The 18,706-nt window shown below is 51.9% G+C and overlaps 1 protein-coding gene across 3 annotated transcripts in view; it reads right to left on the bottom strand.

Annotated features, from left to right (window-relative positions):
* ARID1A (AT-rich interaction domain 1A) overlaps window positions 1–18,706 on the bottom strand; it is a 54,411-nt gene that overhangs the window by 26,943 nt on the left and 8,762 nt on the right. For 2 of the 3 annotated variants that reach the window (XM_038161102.1, XM_038161101.1), the window contains exons 2-4: window positions 5,894–6,106; window positions 4,803–5,279; window positions 3,705–3,818 (exon numbers count right to left, since the gene is read on the bottom strand). In XM_038161102.1, the coding sequence (XP_038017030.1) occupies window positions 3,705–3,818; window positions 4,803–5,279; window positions 5,894–6,106 (804 nt within the window). The remainder of the gene's footprint in view (window positions 1–3,704; window positions 3,819–4,802; window positions 5,280–5,893; window positions 6,107–18,706) is intronic. The other variant, XM_038161103.1, reaches the window with a different exon arrangement.

Here is an 18,706-nt window from a genome sequence, read left to right as displayed (position 1 = left end):
CTGAAATGACCAGTTGGAAAGAATGGAGAACCCGAGCAGTGCTTCCTGACAACCTCCAGAGCCCCAGCCCAGCAACTGCTCGACTGAGGGAGAGATAATCAAACCAAAACCACCCCACAACTGCCGGGGACATTCACTGACAAGATTTTTCTGCCAAAGCTCTGCAGCCTCATTCCTCTCCCCGCCCAACAAAACCTCATTTTCTTCAATCCACCCTGCAAAGACCCAAGGCCAGAACCCACACCCAGAAATTAACCATGGATCAGGAATATTTTCAGTTGGTTAAAATCCCTTCTGCCATTGATAGGACACTTTTCAGATCAAAATTCATGGATGAGCCAGAGTGAAACATCACTAAATAAACAAAATGGTTTCCCAATAGTGCAAAATAGCAAAATACTGAGGTTAAAACTATTCCCACTCTACAACAAGATGAAAATAAACTGTCCAGGACAGGGAGGGGACTTCTCCCTCAGGCTCACCACTACACTGAACAAACTCAGGACATTCTGGGGCAGGAATTCCAAAATTTTTGCCCCAACTGCTCAGTTTGCTGCCACAAAAATTCAAACATAACCTTGCTGTGTCAGGACCTCCAAAACCCTGCCAGAATCTGTCCTCCTGGTTTATTAATGGCTTTTGGGGCCAAGCTGGGAGCTCACACACCAGAGATGCCAACTTGTGTGGCTGGGGAGGAATGAGCAGCCTGGTGGAACCCCTGCCTCATGCTCCACATCCTCCCCAAAGACATCAGGAACTCCTCAAGACGGCCCATGAGACACAGACTGGGACAAGGTCAAACCTGTCCCACGTTCCACAATGAGAGAGAAAATCCCTCCCAACAAACCTAAAACTCCAAAGAGCTGTGCAGCAGAGCTGATCTGCAATCCAGACCCAAGTGGGTGTCCCAGCACCCAGAGCTGCCACCAGCAGATTCCATGGCTGCACAGAAGGAGGTTTTTACCTGGAAACGTGTGACTCCTTCAGCCTCAAAATCCAAGACTCAAAAGTCCAAGCTAGCACCAAATAAACCAGATACAATTCTCCAGGAAGAATTTTTTGCTAAGGAGGAGAAACTAGGGAATCTCCTGGGAGAAAGAGATCTATCCCAAGGATCACTATTCCTCTATTACACCCAGACACAAAAGACTGCACTTCACTTCTCCTGTGCAATTGCAATCTAAGTTTAGTTTGGCTGCAATCCTGATGGAGACTCCCTCGGGAAGGAGTGAATTTCACAGAGAAATTCCTCAGCTTGCCTGCCACAGGAAGGGAGAGCAGCCAGGACACTCACAGGGAGGTAGGGCTCTTTAAAAGGCACCAGGGACCCCCTTAGCTCAGGAGAAAGTTTAGTTAATGACACAACAGTCACGACTGGGAAGGCATCCTGAAGGATCCACAGGAATTCCTCATGCAGATCCCAGAACAGCCACAGGAGCTGAACAAGCTGACAGTGTCCCTGCCAGGAGACCAGCACCTCCTGGAAGGGTGATGCTCCAGCCAAGGGAACATTCCCCTTTACTGCTGAGAATTCCAGCATGAACACTGATGCACAATATCCACGTGTAAAGGCCAAGCACCCCTAAAGGCACTGGGCACATAAATTCAACGCTTCCCAAAAACCTAAAAAGCAGAATCTCCTTTTCCTGCCGGGGCTGACCTGTGTTTAATCAGAGATGATGCATGGCACGATTTGCCCCAATTCCAGGATACCCAGTGAGCTCTTCCACAGCACCCACCAGGCCTGGCAAAGGGCTCAGGACTCTGTAATAAAATTAAAAGCCCACAAACAAACTCTGCTCCTCTAAGTCATCCATAATGGCAAAACAGGGATCTGGGAATCCTCCTGAGCAGGATAAAACTTTCTCAACTAGACAGACTGAGCAATATCAGGAAGATAAAAAGAAATTGATAGTGCCCTTCCATGGAGATCTTGTGTTCCTGAGCCTCCCCAGGCCAAACTCTGCGCGGGAGATTGATCACTGCAAACTGAAAGAAGGATTTGGCTGCCAGCATCCCAGAGATGCCTTTCAACAGCCCACAGCATCCCTGGCTGAAGCCCTTCTCAGCTGGGGCTGTTCTGGTCCTACAGGATCCCAAAGGGACAACAAGGAATTATGAAAGATGTGCAAGTGAGTCTCCTTTTTTTAATTTTTTGCCTGCTAAGGAAGAGAAAGGCCAAAAGTACACCAGGGTTGGGTAAGCTAAAGACTGCTTGATTTCTTAAATGCAAATTATTTGGTGGTAAAGCCAGGAAAACTAGATATTCCCTTGTTTCTAGGTTCCTCCAGTCCTGCAGCTGGGATGGATTTCTTTTCTTAGACTACTCAGGAGAAGGGACAACTTGAAAAGGGCCAAATATATTTAACCACAAGGTATAGCACAAACTCCCACTCAGTGCTGAGAAGGAGCCACTTCTGCAAAGCCTCGTTCCTAATTCCTATAATCCAAGTCAGAGGGATCAGTGGGATCCAGGAGGGCTCCATCAGCAGTGCCTCTGAAAGGACTTCCCACCGTTCTGACTACAGCAATTTCTCCAATTACTTCAGTGGCTTCACTGCTCCTGTGCTCCTCGCCAGAAGATGGGTCACATGGAAGAACTTGTAGAGAGGCAGAGTGGAAAGAAACATGCTATTTAAAAAGATTTTTTTTTTTCCCCCCAGGCCTCAGAACAAATTAAATCTTTGTAATCAGGGTCCAAAAGGAAAAAAAAGAAAAAAAAAAAAAAGGAAAGAAAAAGCAACAACCCACAACTACTCCCATTAGGTGGTCAGAACTAGAATCACTTTATATTTTGGGTGACAATTTGTACCCACGATCCGAAGGCATTATTTCAAGGGGCTGGTAACAAAGCTGTTCTCATTGCTGGGAGCAAAAATAACTCAGTTCTACACACAGCTCACTCCTCTGGCCAATCCAGCTGCAGCTCCCAGCACTGACTTAGCCAGTGGCTAAAGAAAAAAAATCAAACCTCACTCACTTCCTACTGGCTAGAACAAAAGTTACCAGCAAAACTGGAACTCAGCAGCTCCAAACTTTTCTTCCAAGCCAGAGGCACAGACCAACTTGTGCAAGCTAACCTAAACTTTCAACCCTTCTCTGTTTTCTTGATGTTTTAACACAAAATTAAACTACTCTGGCCCAAAACCTGCTGGAACACTGGGCAGTAACCTCATCCCCAACTGGTCACTGCACATTCAGGTTTAGGATGCCAAAGAAAATACAATTCTCCATCTGCCAAGGAAGGAGCTACATGGGACTGATCTTTCTCACTCCAGATACTAAGGCATGTGTCTTTTTCACCAACTGTTCAGTCAGACTGGACCAGAGAAGTCCACTGATGCTCCAGTGCCAGTCACCAGTGCCACAGTGGGCCAAGGAACAGGAAAATAAGGTAAAAATGAGGATTTTCCCTGGAGGTCAGGGCCCACTCTGACAGCAGTCAGGTACTTCAGACACTGCACACGGAGCTCACAGAATCAACTGCTCCAGGCAGAACCCGCAGACCAGAGCACTCAGGGTTAAACTTCCCTCTCAAATCCATTACTTTTGTAAATTACATTCAACCTCCAGTGGGAAGCCAGAGGCTAATGACTTAGTAAAAAGCACAGGCAGCCTCCATGGTTCCCATTTCCACGTGGAATAGGACCAGTGCTCATTTTCCTGCTGTGCTGCTGATTGCCCTCGGGCCAGGCCCCACTCACCGGCAGGCTGGAAGGTCTGGACTGAAGATTCAAGTTCATGTCTTCTTGCCCTTTACTGGAAGCCATTGAGGGAGCAGAGGATGCCTGGGACCCAAACGAGTCTTGAGATAACTCCTGAAACATCAACCAACACACACAGAAAAGAAGTCACAAATGGGAACACAATGAAGCCTCTGCTGGAGTCACTCTGGGATGTTCTCACATCGTGGCAGATTTATGTCCCCTTGGTGACATTTGCCCAAAACAGGAGGTGAGAGCCAGGACTGAAAGCCAGCGCACACAGACAGTGCTCAGAGCTGGAAGCAGAGGTCCAGGGCCATGGCAGAACAGCCATTCCCAGCCTGCCCTCATCACAGACCCTGCCACTGGCTGTCCTGGACCTGCCCCTCTGCTTCCTCACCTTCACCATCTCACCCTCGCTCCAGGTACCTCGTTACACGAACAAGACAAGTCAATTAAACCCTTCCACTTCTCAAAGGCTGCTCTGGATGCACCGCAGTGTTTGCTGAAAGGTCCCAAGCTTTGCTTCTCCTCCCCAGGGCCAAGTTTTGCTTTTGCTGGCTGCCACCCCTGTGAGCCACAGGAGAAGCCACCAGGCCTGCCCAGGCTGCGGCACCCAGCTCTCTGCGAGCAGCTAACCGATCCCGACTGACAGCCCTGACCCCACGCCGTCACCGAGCGCCCAGGAGCGGGAGCAGGGCAGGGGCAGCCTACCTGAGGCAGGGGAAGGAGCAGGAGCAGGGCAGGGGCAGCCTACCTGAGGTGGAGGGAAGGAGCAGGGCAGGGCAGGAGCAGGGCAGGGGCAGCCTACCTGAGGCGGGGGGAAGGAGCAGGGCAGGGCAGGGGCAGCCTACCTGAGGCGGGGAGAAGGAGCAGGGCAGGGCAGGGGCAGCCTACCTGAGGTGGAGGGAAGGAGCAGGGCAGGGCAGGGGCAGCCTACCTGAGGTGGAGGGAAGGAGCAGGAGCAGGGCAGGGCAGGGGCAGCCTACCTGAGGCGGGGGGAAGGAGCAGGAGCAGGGCAGGAGCAGGGCAGGGGCAGCCTACCTGAGGTGGAGGGAAGGAGCAGGGCAGGGCAGGAGCAGGGCAGGGGCAGCCTACCTGAGGCGGGGGGAAGCGCTGCTGCGAGTAGGCCGAGGGTTGCTGCGGCGGCTGCGCCGGCGGGTACGACGACGAGGGCTGGGCCAGCGCGGCGGGGGCCGCGGGCTGCTGCGCCTGCTGCTGCTGCTGGTACGGCGACTGGGACTGCTGCTGCTGCTGCTGCGAGTAGGGGGGCTGGCCCTGGGGGTGCTGCGGGGCCGGCGGCGCCTGCTGCGGGTACGGGCTGGGGGGCTGCTGATGGGGCGGCTGCGCCGGCGGCTGCGAGTACGCCGGCTGCGCCGGGGCCGGGGGCTGCGCCTGCTGCTGCTGCTGCTGCTGGTACGAGGGCTGCGAGTGAGCGGGCTGCTGCTGCTGCTGCTGCGAGTAGGGAGGCTGCTGCTGCTGCTGCTGCTGCGGGTGAGGGCTCTGCTGGTTGTAGTAGGGGCTCTGGCTCTGCTGCCCGTACGCGCCGGGGCCCTGCTGCCCGTATGGAGGCATCTGCACGGGAGAGATGGACGTGCGCCAGTCACAAGGGTGTTTCTCACGCACAGATTCTGCTCCAGAAGCAGAAATTCAGAGCGGTAAATGCACTGGAATTGCCACTACCTAGATACTTCCCAGAAAACAGCAGAAGTCACTCGTGTGTGTGACATTACTCTTGGCAGTAGCCAAGTTCCAACAGGCATCATAACTAAGTTTTTAGGGATCCCTTTCTGACCACCCTTCAACAAAAGTAACATTGAAAGGAAAGACTGCTTGCTCCAAACATTTAAAAAAATAAAAAACTGCCTTTTGAATCCTGCAAACAGTCCAGCAGGCGCCACTTGGATCATGTAATGAGCCAAAACTGACCTGGAGTCATTTCTTGTGCAAAGAACAGCTGTGTCTCTAACACAGCACAGCAGAAAGAGGATCTCCCTCCCCTGCTATTTATTTTTCCCTTGCTGGATTCACCGCTCTGCCACCGCCTCTCTTGGAGACAAGGATTCCCCAGGCTATGGATCCCACCTGGGTGCAGGCGTGGCACAAACCCAGCCTGGAGAAATGCCATTTTACCCCAAGAGCCCAGCCTGGCTGCGTGCCACAGGCCGGGGAGGCTCCGGGAGCTGTACCTGCTGTGCATACGAGATGCCGCCCATGGCACTCTGCGTCCTGCTCTGCATGGCCATGGGGTATCTCTGGGGGCCCTGGGGGCCGTAGGGCTGCCCGGGGTAGCCGTGGCCCTGCTGCGGCCCCGCCTGCGGCCCCTGCTGCTGCGTGTAGGGGTTGTTCCCTCCGTAGGGCTGAGGCCTCATCTTCCCCATCTGATCCATCGGGCTCGCCGGCTGCAAGGCAACAGGGACACGTGAGGCACATCCAGACTCGGGAATTGCTCATTCCAACATCACAACTGCCCAAAAACCCCAGAGGAATTCGGCGATTCGGCGCCAAGGAGAAGCTCGTCTGCCTCTTCCCAGGGGCTGAACCCCCAAGTTACATTTGGGATGACAGCAGGATTCCTGCTGCCCTCCCAAACCCACCAAGAACAAGCCCAGCGAGAAGTCATTTAATGCTGACATCTCTCCTGTGGCAAGACAGGGAAGAAGGGGGGAAGGATCACCAAGAAAAATAAATTATTAGTGTAAGTGGCTTTTCCCCACCGTAGGTAGTAGTTTAATGTCCAGATATTCCACAACAAGTTAAATTTAGGCTGAAAATTTAAATATTCACAAGAAACACTGCTTCTTTCACGTATAACAAGGTCTCCCAAAACACTACAGGCTGTTAATTTACACTTATGCATTTCAATTAATGCACATTGATGTAGTAACACTGGGCAGTGCTGCTGACATCCACAGTCCTCAAGACTGCAGTTTCATTTTTGATTATTTTTTTTTTACATGTGCTTTCTGTCTGCTGCCTTTTGGAGAATAAAGAGTTTCTAAATCAAATTTATACAGATGCATATGAAAAACTTTGTCAGCCTCGAAAGTCAGGTCCCTGAGCTTTAGAGCAGAGACAATGAGATGAGTGAAGAAATGCAACTTTCCTTGGACTTCATCTGTGCTACCCCCGCCTGGAGCCAAGATTTAGGGATAGTCAATCGGATTTCCTGAAAACACTAAAAACCTCAACTCTATAGACCTCAAAGCAGGGCTTTTTCACCTTGGCAGTTATCCCCCACTAAAGCAAGGGCTGTTCTGTCGTGGTGACCTCTAAATGAATCCCAGCACAGTCCTTAACCCCCATTCCTTGGGCTGAATGGGAATCCCTCCCCGAGCTCCTGGTGACCTAACTAATCCCAATTAGATGTTTTCCACAGATCACCATGACAATGGGCTCTCTATTACACCATCCCTTCCTGCCTCCAGCCCCGGGGTGCTGTTTGTACAGATCCACCCTCCCTGCCCGAGCCCAGGTGCTTGAGGAGTGGCCCTGCAGGTCTGCACAAGCAAACACCACACGGGCTCAGGCTGGGAACCCCACAAAGAGCTGGAGACCAGAGCAGGGTTCCACCGGTGTTTGCAGAACCCCCCTCTCGGGGGAAGGAGAGCCCTTGCAGCATGCTGCACTGGAGAGCAGCCTTCCCCAGCAGCCAGCACAGCTTGGAGCCCCAGCACACATTTGTGTGCCCAGCTGTCAGCGCAGGGTGCCTGCCAGGGAGGCTCAGCCCCGAGCCAGCAGCGAGCCAGGGACACCACGGGCAGCTCTGCTGGGGCACCAGGGGCTGGCACTGAGCGGGGATGGCAGGAAAAGCACCTCTGCTGGGAAAGGGAAAGCTCCTGGATCAACAGGAACCGGGCTCTCAGGGAAACTGGTGTCAATATGGATGGAGAGCAGAGGCCAGGTGTGCTCTGTGCTGCCCCAGCTGGAAGGGACCCAAAGGAGCCAACTCAGCCCTGCACGGGACACCCCCAGACTGACATCCTGCGCCTGAGAGCATTTCCCAGCGGCTCCTGGAGCCCTGGAGGGCTCGGGAAAGCCAAGCCCTCTGTGGGCACAGCCTCTGCCACCCTGTGGAAGCTGCCCCCAGCCAGGGCATGGCCCTGCAGTGACTCTCCCAGATTCTGGATGCCCTCAGCTGTGCTGGATGTTCCCATTCTCATCCACACTGACACCAAACCAGCCCTGAACGAGTTTTATTCCATGTTTTATGTCCAAGCTCTCAGAGATGCTGCTGCTGGGGAGGAACAAGGGCAGAGGCTGCAGCCCCCAAGGCAGCTCCAGGTCCCTGTCCTGGGAATGCCAGGCACCCACACGGGGGCTGTGCCAGCTGGGAAAAGCAGCTTCCATTCACGGGGGCAGAAAAAAGAGATCTTTGAAGGCTCTGGTGGAGCCCTCAGAGCTGCAGGGCCTCAGTCCTGAATGGAGCGCCCAAGTGGAGCTCCCATTCACCTTAAAAGATGCAAATTGTGTTTACATCTTCTCAGCAATTGTCCCTGGTGCTTCCCAAGTCTTGCCTTGTGGGTATCCCCTTGCATTACTGACATCTTCTCCCTGCCCACATTATCTCCTTTGGTATGTAAAAACGGGGCCACCAGGAGCTTTCCTAGCCCCTGGCTTCTGACTTCAGCCTCCTCTCACCACCCCCAAGCACTCACATCCTTCCTTCCACCTGACAAAGTGCAACTTTGGGGTTACTGACTAAATATTTCAACATCCTTTCCATTTGCTACGTGCTTCCTCCTGGTTGTAACGCACCTTTGCAGCCCTCTACCAAGGGCAGCTTCTCAAATACATTCTTTTTCAGGGTTTTTTAACTTTTTTTTTTTTCCTAAATACACTCACACCACATGCTGCCACCCCTGCACTGATTGTCTTGTCTGTGGTCACCCACAAGACCAACCCTCTCTTCAGGGAGGAGAAAACAAGGTGAAGATTCACTTTTCCATGACTCCTACAGGAAGCATGACAACTACTAAAAAACTTCCAAGAAACGTTTGCAACTGTTTATGCAGCCATTAAAAAAAAAGAGAGAGAGAAAAAAAAAAAAAAAGAAAAAACCCAAAACACAAACCCCAAACATCTTGAAACATCTTTCCAGGATGTGACCAAGTCGTCACCCTGACTGCTCAGCGTAGGAGGACACGACGTGCCTCAAGCTGCCACCCTTCCACCAGGCCCCAGCACAGAGAGGGTGCTGAAAACAAACACCAAGAGCATCTAGACTGCAGCCTTATGGATAAAATTCTATCACCAGGAGGAATGTAAATGCCAATTAATCCCTAATGAAGGAACTATTTCATACACACACTCCTGACTCACAGCAAGGCTAATTCGTGCTCCCCAGGGTTGCCCTGTACATCTCAGATGCTGCCATGTGTTGTTTCTTCCTCCAAAATATCCCATTAATTCAGAATATCCCACACATCTCTGCTGCTGATGGGGCTTTAACTGCTCTGGACCTGGTATTGCTGCTCTGGCTCAAAGAGTCAGCCATGGGGAAGCTTCCTTGAACCTGCTGCCCCAAAACCCTTTTAGGGAGTTTAACTCTGTGTGCCTCAAGAAAAGAACCAGGCTGGAAGGCAGGGATTGATCCCAGGGCTCGTGTGGGGTGCTGGCAGGAGCAGAGGCTGCACAGCCCCTCTGCACACCCTGTCACAGAGACGGGCAGGGTAAATAGGGAAATACCAAACCCTGACTGCAAAAGGCTGGAAATTCTTCTCTGGGCTGATACATGGGAAATCCTTTCAATAGGAAACCACAGGAGTAGATTACTGTGATTACACTTCAAAAGCAAAGGCCCTGCCACAGAGAGACATAATTGAGAGAAAGTGTTGCTCCTTGATCACTGAAGTCCAGACCCCCTGCTTACACCTCCCTGCATTCATAGCAATTGCTTCTATTCTCCCTCAATCCCACTATCTCTGTTGTGCAACACCAGTAACTACCAAAACTCACAAAACACTGTCCTGCCACCAGTCCCAGTGCCAGAAACAAAGCTGTGTGGTTCGGTGAGCAAAGAGAGTGACCAGAAGCCAGTGCTGCACAAAAACTGCGGAGCTTTTGGGGTAATTTAAGAGATATCTCGACTAAGAGTTTGTAACAGCAAGCCCAGAGTGAGCTTAAAATTGCCGAGTTCAAAAGCTCTTCAAATCACTCTGCGTGATGTGAAGGGTGTCAGGCCCCTATAATGAGGCAGTGCAGTGAAACCAGCTCTTCTTCCAAACAACACCGGCGTTTTCCCCAAGAAACAAAAAAAGCTCGAAGCAGACAAGAGGATTCCAGGAACAATTCTTTTCAGATTTTGCCCGGTGGAAGAGAAATTTGGCCTCTTGAATGAAAGGCTTGGTTAAATTGGAGAGGACATGCTATCGGTCCTGTCAGGAAAGTGAGTAAAGGGAAGAGGCAAATCCCACTTCGGAAGCAAAAGCCAAACTCTCCACAGCTGTACAGAAAAATGGAATTCTGACCTTCCCCATTACCTTATTACATATTTGTATTTTATTGGGCCGGAGGAAGAAAAAGAAGGAGAGTGATTTACTGAAGTCTCCAGTTTCAAACCAGCGTCATTCAATTATTGGCAAACATAGATGTTGTTGGCCACGACTGGTTTCTTCAGCTGCCCCCCCGACCCCCTCAAAAAAATAAGAAGGCTGAAAAAATAAGAAAAAAGCCCTCAGCTCCCACCTCGGCTTTGAAATCTTTTCCTGACCAGCTTTGTTGTCCGTTATTTGTGATAAAAAAATAATAAAAAGCATTCCTGGCTGTTTAACCGAGAGAAGCCCTAATTGATTCCCACAGTCATTAACCTGCATTTTACCTCGGAGAGTGGTAGTTAAGGAAGTCGGCACTGCTATTTATAACTCATCTCAAATTGAGGGCAGACTGCCTAAAATCTAACACATCCCAGCTGTACTCCTGTTTGAACTGGGGCCAAGGGAATTTTTTAAAGCAATCTTGGCACTGAATGAATGACACCACCAGTATGAGCGCGTGTGGTTGTGTTGTGGTGACGTACTGCTGGAGGTGGAGGGGACGGGGGGGCCGCTCTCCGTAATCCCTCTCCCCAGCCCAGCTCAGTCCCCAGCCGGAGCCGCCCACCCAGAACCAAACACAGGAAACGTCTTTTCCTGCGGAACGCCTTCAAGTGAGAAGCACATGGCTTCATCTGCATAAAAGCAAAGCCACGCCACTCCTGCCAGGAAGGTTGAGCTCGGAATCCCCGGCCACCGAGCTGCCTGCGAGGGCTTGGACCCGCGCCGGGAATCCCAGCAAGGGCCGCCAGCAGATGGGGAGGACCCCGGCAGCACCAGCCATTGTCTGAGCCCTGCTGCAAAGAGCAGCCTGCGGAACCCACAGGGAGCTGCCAGCTGCTCCCTGGCCACCCCAGCTTGGCTGGAGAACGGGGAGCACTGGAGCGAGGTGGAAGCGGCCAGGCTGAGACGATGCTGAGCAGCACCGGCGATGGGTAACACATCCTCCAGCTCAGGGACAAGCTGCTCGCCTCCCCTGCGTGCCCAGGGGATCTCACTGGAGAATGCAAGTGGGTCTTGGAGAAGAGGGATGAGGGATTCGATGTGCCACCTTTAAACCCTCGTCCTAAACCCTCCAAGCCCTGCACGTCCCAAGTGAGAGCTCCACTGCTGCAGCACCGAGGCCTGAGCAAGACAAACCCCATTTCTTGTGTGGTGGTGCCAGCTCACAGAGCACAGGGCTCATGAACAACGTGAGACACAGGGAGGCATTGCCCAGAGCTGGCACCCAGCCCTGGGCATCCACCAAAACCAGGCAGGCTGTGGCGATTCCACAGCTGAGAGCAGCAGCTGCTCTCCTGCGACAACACAAGCACGGCTGATCCGCAACATCACCAAAACAGGGGACGGGGACACAACAGCACCCAAGGGACAACACAGGAGGCTCCAGCAAACCCCAGCTTGAGCTGGTCACTCGTGTTTGCACATCAGACAGTCTCACACCTATCTGTGCCTTCCAAAATCCCCCCCAAAGGCAACTCCAACTCCTCCACAACCGGAGGAATGATCACAAACCAACAAGCGTCCTCATTTGGGAGCAACCACGGCTCACCTTGCAGTGGGGAACTCTTTCATCTGCTCTATTTAAGGTGCAACTGGCTGTGCTGAGGTCAACACCCCGGCCTGAACTCGCTGCCTTTTATAGCCCAGGTCATGCCCCAGTGCCTCTCTTCCCATGGAGGTCTGCTTTTAAAGGGGGACAGAAGAGGCTCAGGGGAAGCTGAAACTAAAATAAAGATACTCCAGCAGGACGTGATGATGCCCCCAAAAGAAAACACCTAGAAAACCCAGGGTAATAAACACTCCATGAGCTGTACCCACCACCTCACTGGGACAGTTTCAACAACGAGCCTGTTTCTCCAAGAATATCATCACAGAAATGTACAGTTCCTTTTTTGCCTTTCCCCTCCCTTTTTAAACTTGAGAAATCCAACCAACTTCCCTCAGCCCCTCAGCACACACAGGGCAGACACCCAGCCCGTGCTGGCCCTGCTCAGCTCCCACCAGGGACTCTCCTTGCCTTCCCCCAGGGCAGCCCCATCCTTTGGGAACCCCACTCCTTTCAGGAAGCAGTGGGGATGCTCAGACTCACACCCGTAAGCCTGGAGTGCCAAAACCTGCCTTCTGGAATACAGTACAGGGTTACAAATGCTCATCCCTTGGAAACGCACAGGACAACTCCATTTTTACATAAGCTACAGAAAAGTAAAACCCCTCCCTGGCCTCCACAAATCCCAGAATCTAACTCTGACTTGGACACATAAGCAGGAGGTGATGTATCCTCATCTCATTATCAATGGCCAATGCAGATGAAAGTTTGGCTGTCAAAACAAATGACCTCTGCTCCACAGTTTCAGTTCTGCAACCAGAAAGAGCCTGGTTTTTCTTCTGACTTTTCCCAGTAGGTCAGAGTTTGACCCCAGACACTTTCTATTCCTCTAAACCTCTGCTAACACCCCGAGTCAGAAGAAGCTCATGACACCAACACAGAAGGAGAACAGGACTCTTGCTGCATTACTTCAGCCACCTGCTTCTATCTGGAGCTCCTGCAAACCTCGAATCTGCCCTGCTCAGTGTTTAACCCCTCCTTGATCACTGATTACACCACTTTGGGGAGCTCTGCTGTAAATCCAGATCCTGAGTTGCAGCAGTGGAAGGAAGATGAGTGAGTTTCTCCCAGCAGCCATCCTGTGACCTGTATCTCCCTGCTAAACACAATCCAGTAATTACCCATTAACGTTTCTCAGCAAGAGCCCAGTCCACACATCTCAGAGGACTTTCCAAAGCACAGCTCTTACTAAGATTTTTCTAATTGATTAAAACTGACCAGAGTTTTGATTACAGGATGTATCATTATGGAACATCTCATTCCTGAAAGAAGTCAATCAGCAGAAGGTGATGTGGTGGGGAAGTGAAATGAGAGTCACCTCCCAAAGCCTCACTGGAAACAACCCGACAGCAGCACAGCGTTCATGCCCAGGTACCAGCAGAGCTGTGTTATTTTTTATTTTATTAAAAACTGGAGGGTGGGAGGTGCCAAGTCTGCCACAAGCACCACGATGGCTCCTCATGGACACCTCTCCAGCCTGCAGGCTCAGATCACATCCCCGTGGGAACAGCACAAGGGATCCCCCACCACCTGAAAATTAACAACAACCAGAGAACTCCTTCCCTGTCCCTCCACCTCAACTACTTACACCGTGGCAGCTCATCCTGACAAACACCATTTACTGATTTAAAGGCAGTCAAAAGCAACAAAATATTATGATTACTGTGCAAGAGATGACCAGTGAAAATTTCAGGCATTTCCCAGGCAGCTGGGGTAAGAGGATGCAGTTTGTTACTCAGACTGTGTGATCGCCATACAATTTACAGTTTCAACTTACATTTAAAATACTATTTCCTTCTATCCAGAGAACTAAGTAACAAGCCATCTATCCCTCACTGTCAGGCTTCAATTCACTTTACAAGCACATTATTCAACCAACTCGCCCCAGGATTCCCCAAGTGCCACTGCTGACTCCACCCAAAAATCCAAGCAACACCAAGATGTAAAGAAAGCTGCGCCTGAGCTCCACGGGAGACGATCCCAAGGAACATGTGATCCTTGTAATGAGGTGCTGCTCCTTTTAAGATGGAAAGAAACTTCCTTCCTGAATATTAAATCAGGCTTTAAGTTTAGCCAACCTCCTGCTTCTGCTCTAATGAACTGGAGGCAAGTCAACAAAGAGACGCTCGAATGTCTCCTCGCAGCGCGGCCGCTCCAGCCCGGCTGGAAGGAGCTGGGGCTGCACCACAGCAGTGGGACCGGGCCAAGAGCACGCCATAAAAGAAGCAGGAGGAGGAAGGGCTGGGCTGGAAGAGCGGAATTACACTCAGTGTCACCAGTGCTTAAGTGATCTCACTCCAAGGAGCACGAGAGCAGCTGTTCCCCATCACCAGCGAGGGAGTCCCGAAATATTCGCTCCAAACAGCGCTGAAAACCTGAAAGGGCTCCAGATGCCCCGTAAATACATTCAGACACTGCAACCTGTGGCAGACTTCAGTCATCCAGCTAATTCCCTGTAACCCCTGCTTCCTCTAAAGCAAGCCCTGCTGATCTCCTGGACAGATGTCTTTTGCTACTGAACACGAGGGATGTTTCCCAAAACTGGAGGTCTGAAGGAAGAGCCAAGAAGGGCTCACTGGAGTTTGCCTTCTAGAATAAAGGTAATTTTATCAATTCATTAAAAGCCTTTTCTGCACAGAAATCTGAGGGTGCTGGTGCATGCTCTGGAGTTGATAAGACACCTCCAGCACAGCCTCCTGGGTCCCTTTCTAGGAACCTGATAAATCTTCATCTGTAAAATGCAGCAGCACAGGTTTCTACCCACTTGTGTGTCTGAAAGCTCCATCTGTATTTGAATATCTCATCACTTTGCAAATTCACCTCATTTTACACCAGAATAAACAGTGGCTGAACAGACTGAACTGGACAGGCAGACTCCCATGACCCCGTCCCACGCCAGGATGGGCATTCCTGGGGAGCCTCTGGGATCAGCTCAGGGCTCTGAACAACCCCAGGTCCCCCCAGCCCCACCCCTCCTACCACACACAGCCACCCTGATCCCTGGAGAGCTGCAGCTCTTGGAGGTGCCTCATCCCAGAGCTCCATCTTATCCACAGCTTCCACAGGAGCTGCGTGTCGGGGCCTGCAGCTGCTCCAAGCCACGGCTCAGCCTCTCCCCTGCTCCTGCAGAATGGCTGAACTCACTCAAAAGGGCATTATGGAAGATCAAAACCACCCGAGCAGTCCGAGGCTGGGGATGAACCTGTGGCAATCCCAGTCTGTGCCAACACAACCCCCCGTGCTCCACCACACCCTCACTGCTCACAGCTCCACACCGGACACCAGCCCAGCCCTGGGATGGGGTAACACGGGCCAGGCTGCTCTCACAGCCCCAGCCCAGCCAGGATAAGCCTCACTGCTTACCCCAAGAGTCCCCCAAACACGCCTCGGCTACAGGAGCTGTCAGCACACCGGGGCAGCCCCGCTGTCCCCTGGTTAGGAAGTAACTCAGTGAATCCCAAACCCCCTCCCATCACTCCTGACCCCGCTGTGTTTTGTATCCAGCCCAAAACAAGGTAGCAAAGCTTTGTTTTGCTAAAAGGAAACAGAAAAGTTACCTTATTTCCCTTGTCATTACAGCAGCTGACAAATTCGGGCGCTATTTTTGTGGATTTTATTGAGCCTTCTCTTATTTTAGCCTTAAAATTCAACCTTCAAGCCTCCACTTCAGTTCCACAGAACCAAAAATATTTAAAATTGCAGTAATGACAAGTTACCATCTGCATTTCCTGAGGATGGGCTCTGTAACTGTACAGCAAAGCCACAACCAGTCTCCAGTATTTACACCCAAAGGAGCTATTTGCATCCAGCAAAGCAGGGCTGCTGGGGAAGAGGAGGCTGGGGGAGATGGAAAGTCTACGTGGGCAAGAAACTTGGAGCTGCAGCCAAGGCAGCTCCAGACAGAAGGGAAGACACTCCTGGAGCCTTTCCCAAGCCAAGGCTGCTGTGATTCAGGTTCACTACAGACACATCCTGAGCGACACAAAATCCTTCTTAAAAATACTAATTTTTTTTTTTTTTAAAAGCCCACCAGGCCTTGCTTACAATAATTTTTGAAGCCTGGCTCTGTTGCCCCACACTTGCTTCTGTCCTTGGGCTTTTATTTCATTTCCATCCAGAAAAATCCAGATTTCTTTCCAGGCAGAATGAACAACGTGGGGAGTTGCTGAGCGAGTTGAGAGGAGCGTGTGCTGGCAGCTGGGGAGAGGATGCAAGAATTCCCAACCGTGCCAATGCCATGGGGGCAGGAGGAACAGCCAACGCTGCAAAGTCTCCACTGGTTCCAGGAACAGGTATAACAAGAAACTGTAAAGCAACTCGTATGAGGAAAGGAAGACGAGCCATGACTGTACCTTGACAGCAGTGACACCTCGGAGCAGTTTACTGCCTTTCACAGAGTGATCAGACACAAAGCTCTCCTCAATTCCTGCCCCTCATTCCAGGGGGACGCTCACAGCCCTCACCAGAGCCAGGAGCTCCCTGCTCTGGGGCCAGCAGCACATGGCACCTGCCTCTGCTGGCTCCCCAGCCCCACTCAGGGCTCCCACAGCCCAGCTGAGTCACTCGCCTGAGCAGGGGCTGCAGCCCGAGCACCCTGCTCCAGGGAGAGGGCAGGGAAGGGTTAAGGGCCAGAACACAGCTGAAAACCAAGGAGCACTCGATTGCTCTGGGATGCCTCATACAACACTAATCACTTCATCTGATTTTAATTCCTGACATCAAATCAGCATATAGCTTTTCAAAGGAAATCTTGTCCCAGATTGCAAGGTAATCAATCACAATTAACGTGGAAGCAGCTTTTGCAACGCCACCGTGGCCTGTGAACCGAGCAGGAAGGACAGGGAAGGGGCTCAGAAACATCTTTCTGTACAGGCAGACAGGATAATTCGGGGCAGGATTGCTCTGTCAGTGTCCCCTGCACAGCAGCCAGTCAGGCTTTCTGCTTCTCCAGTGCATGACCTGAGTCAGGGAGGGTTTTATGCCAATATTCTCACTCCCCCCCAAAAGTCCCTTCCCTAGCAGTGTGTCCCGTTCCAGGGAGCCACATTCTGCCCACAGGCTGCTGGAAACCACATTTCCATCAAGGTGATTCTTCCTCAAACCAGAGAAAATTCTCAAGAGGATGGTGCCAGACTCTGCTCAGTGGTGACAGTAACAGGACTGGAGCCACGGCCATAAAATAAAACACAAGTTCCACTTCAATGTGAGGAAGATCTTCTTTCCACGAGGGTGGCAGAGCCCTGGAACAGCTGCTAGGGAGGGCTGGAGCCTCCCTCTGTGGGGACATCCCAAAGCCACCGGGACGTGTCCCTGTACCACCTGCTGCAGGTGACCCTGCCGGGCAGGGGCTGGGCTGGGACACCTGCAGAGGTCCCTCCCAGGCTGTGATCCTGTGAAAATGTTCTGGGTGTAACCCCATGCCCAGAGAGAAATTCTGATCCAGCAGCCAGAGCATTAACCTGGATTCTGAGCATGGTTTAGAGCACCTCTCTGCCACCTGCAGGGTGCAGAGCCAGGGAAACGCTCCCAAAACATGGAAAACTCCTTCAAAGCCTCCCTGGTCTGCCACAGTAACCTGAAAGACACCGAGATACTTTGATACTTAAATGTCTCCTCCCAAAACACCATCCAACTATCCACATATCATTTAAAAAAAAAAGTAATGTTCAACTGGGCTGTATGAGGCAGCTGCCCCAGGACCTTCCCAGGGGATCCAAAGCACTGCAATCAGCACTAGTGCCCCACGGAACAGTAAGGAAATGAGTTTGGGGTTTTTTATACTAAAAAATACCCTCCCCACCCACGCAGTCCGAGGGGCAGGGCTGCAGGGCTCCCCAGAACAGAGACAACACGTGCAGCCACAGCACAGAAAGGCAGCCTCTGCAACACGTGATCACACGCAGCAAACTGGCCTTGAATGGGAAGCCTTTTCCTTGATTAGCCAAGCAAAGCCCAAAGTCAAAGATAATTTAAAGAGAAAAGAAAATCAAGTTTTAACTGATTCCAGCACTTCCACCGTTTCACTGGATCTCCTGCACAGAGGGAAGAACTCTTGCTGAAAGGCTTTCAGAAGGAGCAGGGCTGAGGGGAGATCACCTCTAGCCTGGCTCTGGTTTAATTATTTACACAGAGTTAATGAGTACCAGACTCTCCTCCTAAACTCGCACAGGGTGCATAGTCCTACAGTCATTTGGACTTTAAATCCACCCTTGGTTATGAAGTACAGAACTCCAAACAGGCCTCCAGGAAGCATCCCACAGACAGCAGCGAGCCCGGGACCCTGGCAGAGTTCAGGTGGCAAAGCAGGACAGTCCAACCCCCCAGAGAATTCCCACAGGAACCTGGAAGCAAAGGGAGACCTTCTGCAACGCAGCCAGAGAGGTTCTCTCAAGGAAACAGGGGACAGGCACAAAGGCACAGGTTTAAGAGCAGGTTACTGTGTGTGCACTTTTGCCCCTGCTCTCCACCCCTGGAGAGACGGGACAAGAGACACCCAATGAACGAGATTTGAGCCGCAGTGTTTTCCCAATGTCCAACGGGCAGCAAAGCACTGAGACAGGGGCAGCGCTGCTGTCTGTGCTCAGGTGTGGCTGGTCCTGCTCTGGAGGAGGACAGGGGGCTTGGTGACCTCCCCAGTTCACCTCCAGACCTCTGCTCCACAAGGAAACATCACCACCAAACCGACAACAAGGCGAGATCTGCCAGGCAGCACAGCCCCCAGCGCGCGCTCTCCTCGCCAAAATGATCCAACTCGGCGCTGAAACCCAAACCAGAATGGCCATTTCCAGAGCAGCTCCCTGGGCCAGCCCCGGCCACGCCGAGCAGAGCCGTTCCCAGAGCCCGGAGGTGCAGCTGGAGCG

The sequence above is a fragment of the Motacilla alba genome, chromosome 23 (assembly GCF_015832195.1).
Source record: "Motacilla alba alba isolate MOTALB_02 chromosome 23, Motacilla_alba_V1.0_pri, whole genome shotgun sequence".
In the NCBI taxonomy this organism is placed as follows: Eukaryota; Metazoa; Chordata; class Aves; order Passeriformes; family Motacillidae; genus Motacilla; species Motacilla alba.
The sequence above is the reverse complement of the archived record's forward strand: the minus strand, read 5'-3'. Positions and strand labels throughout refer to the sequence as shown.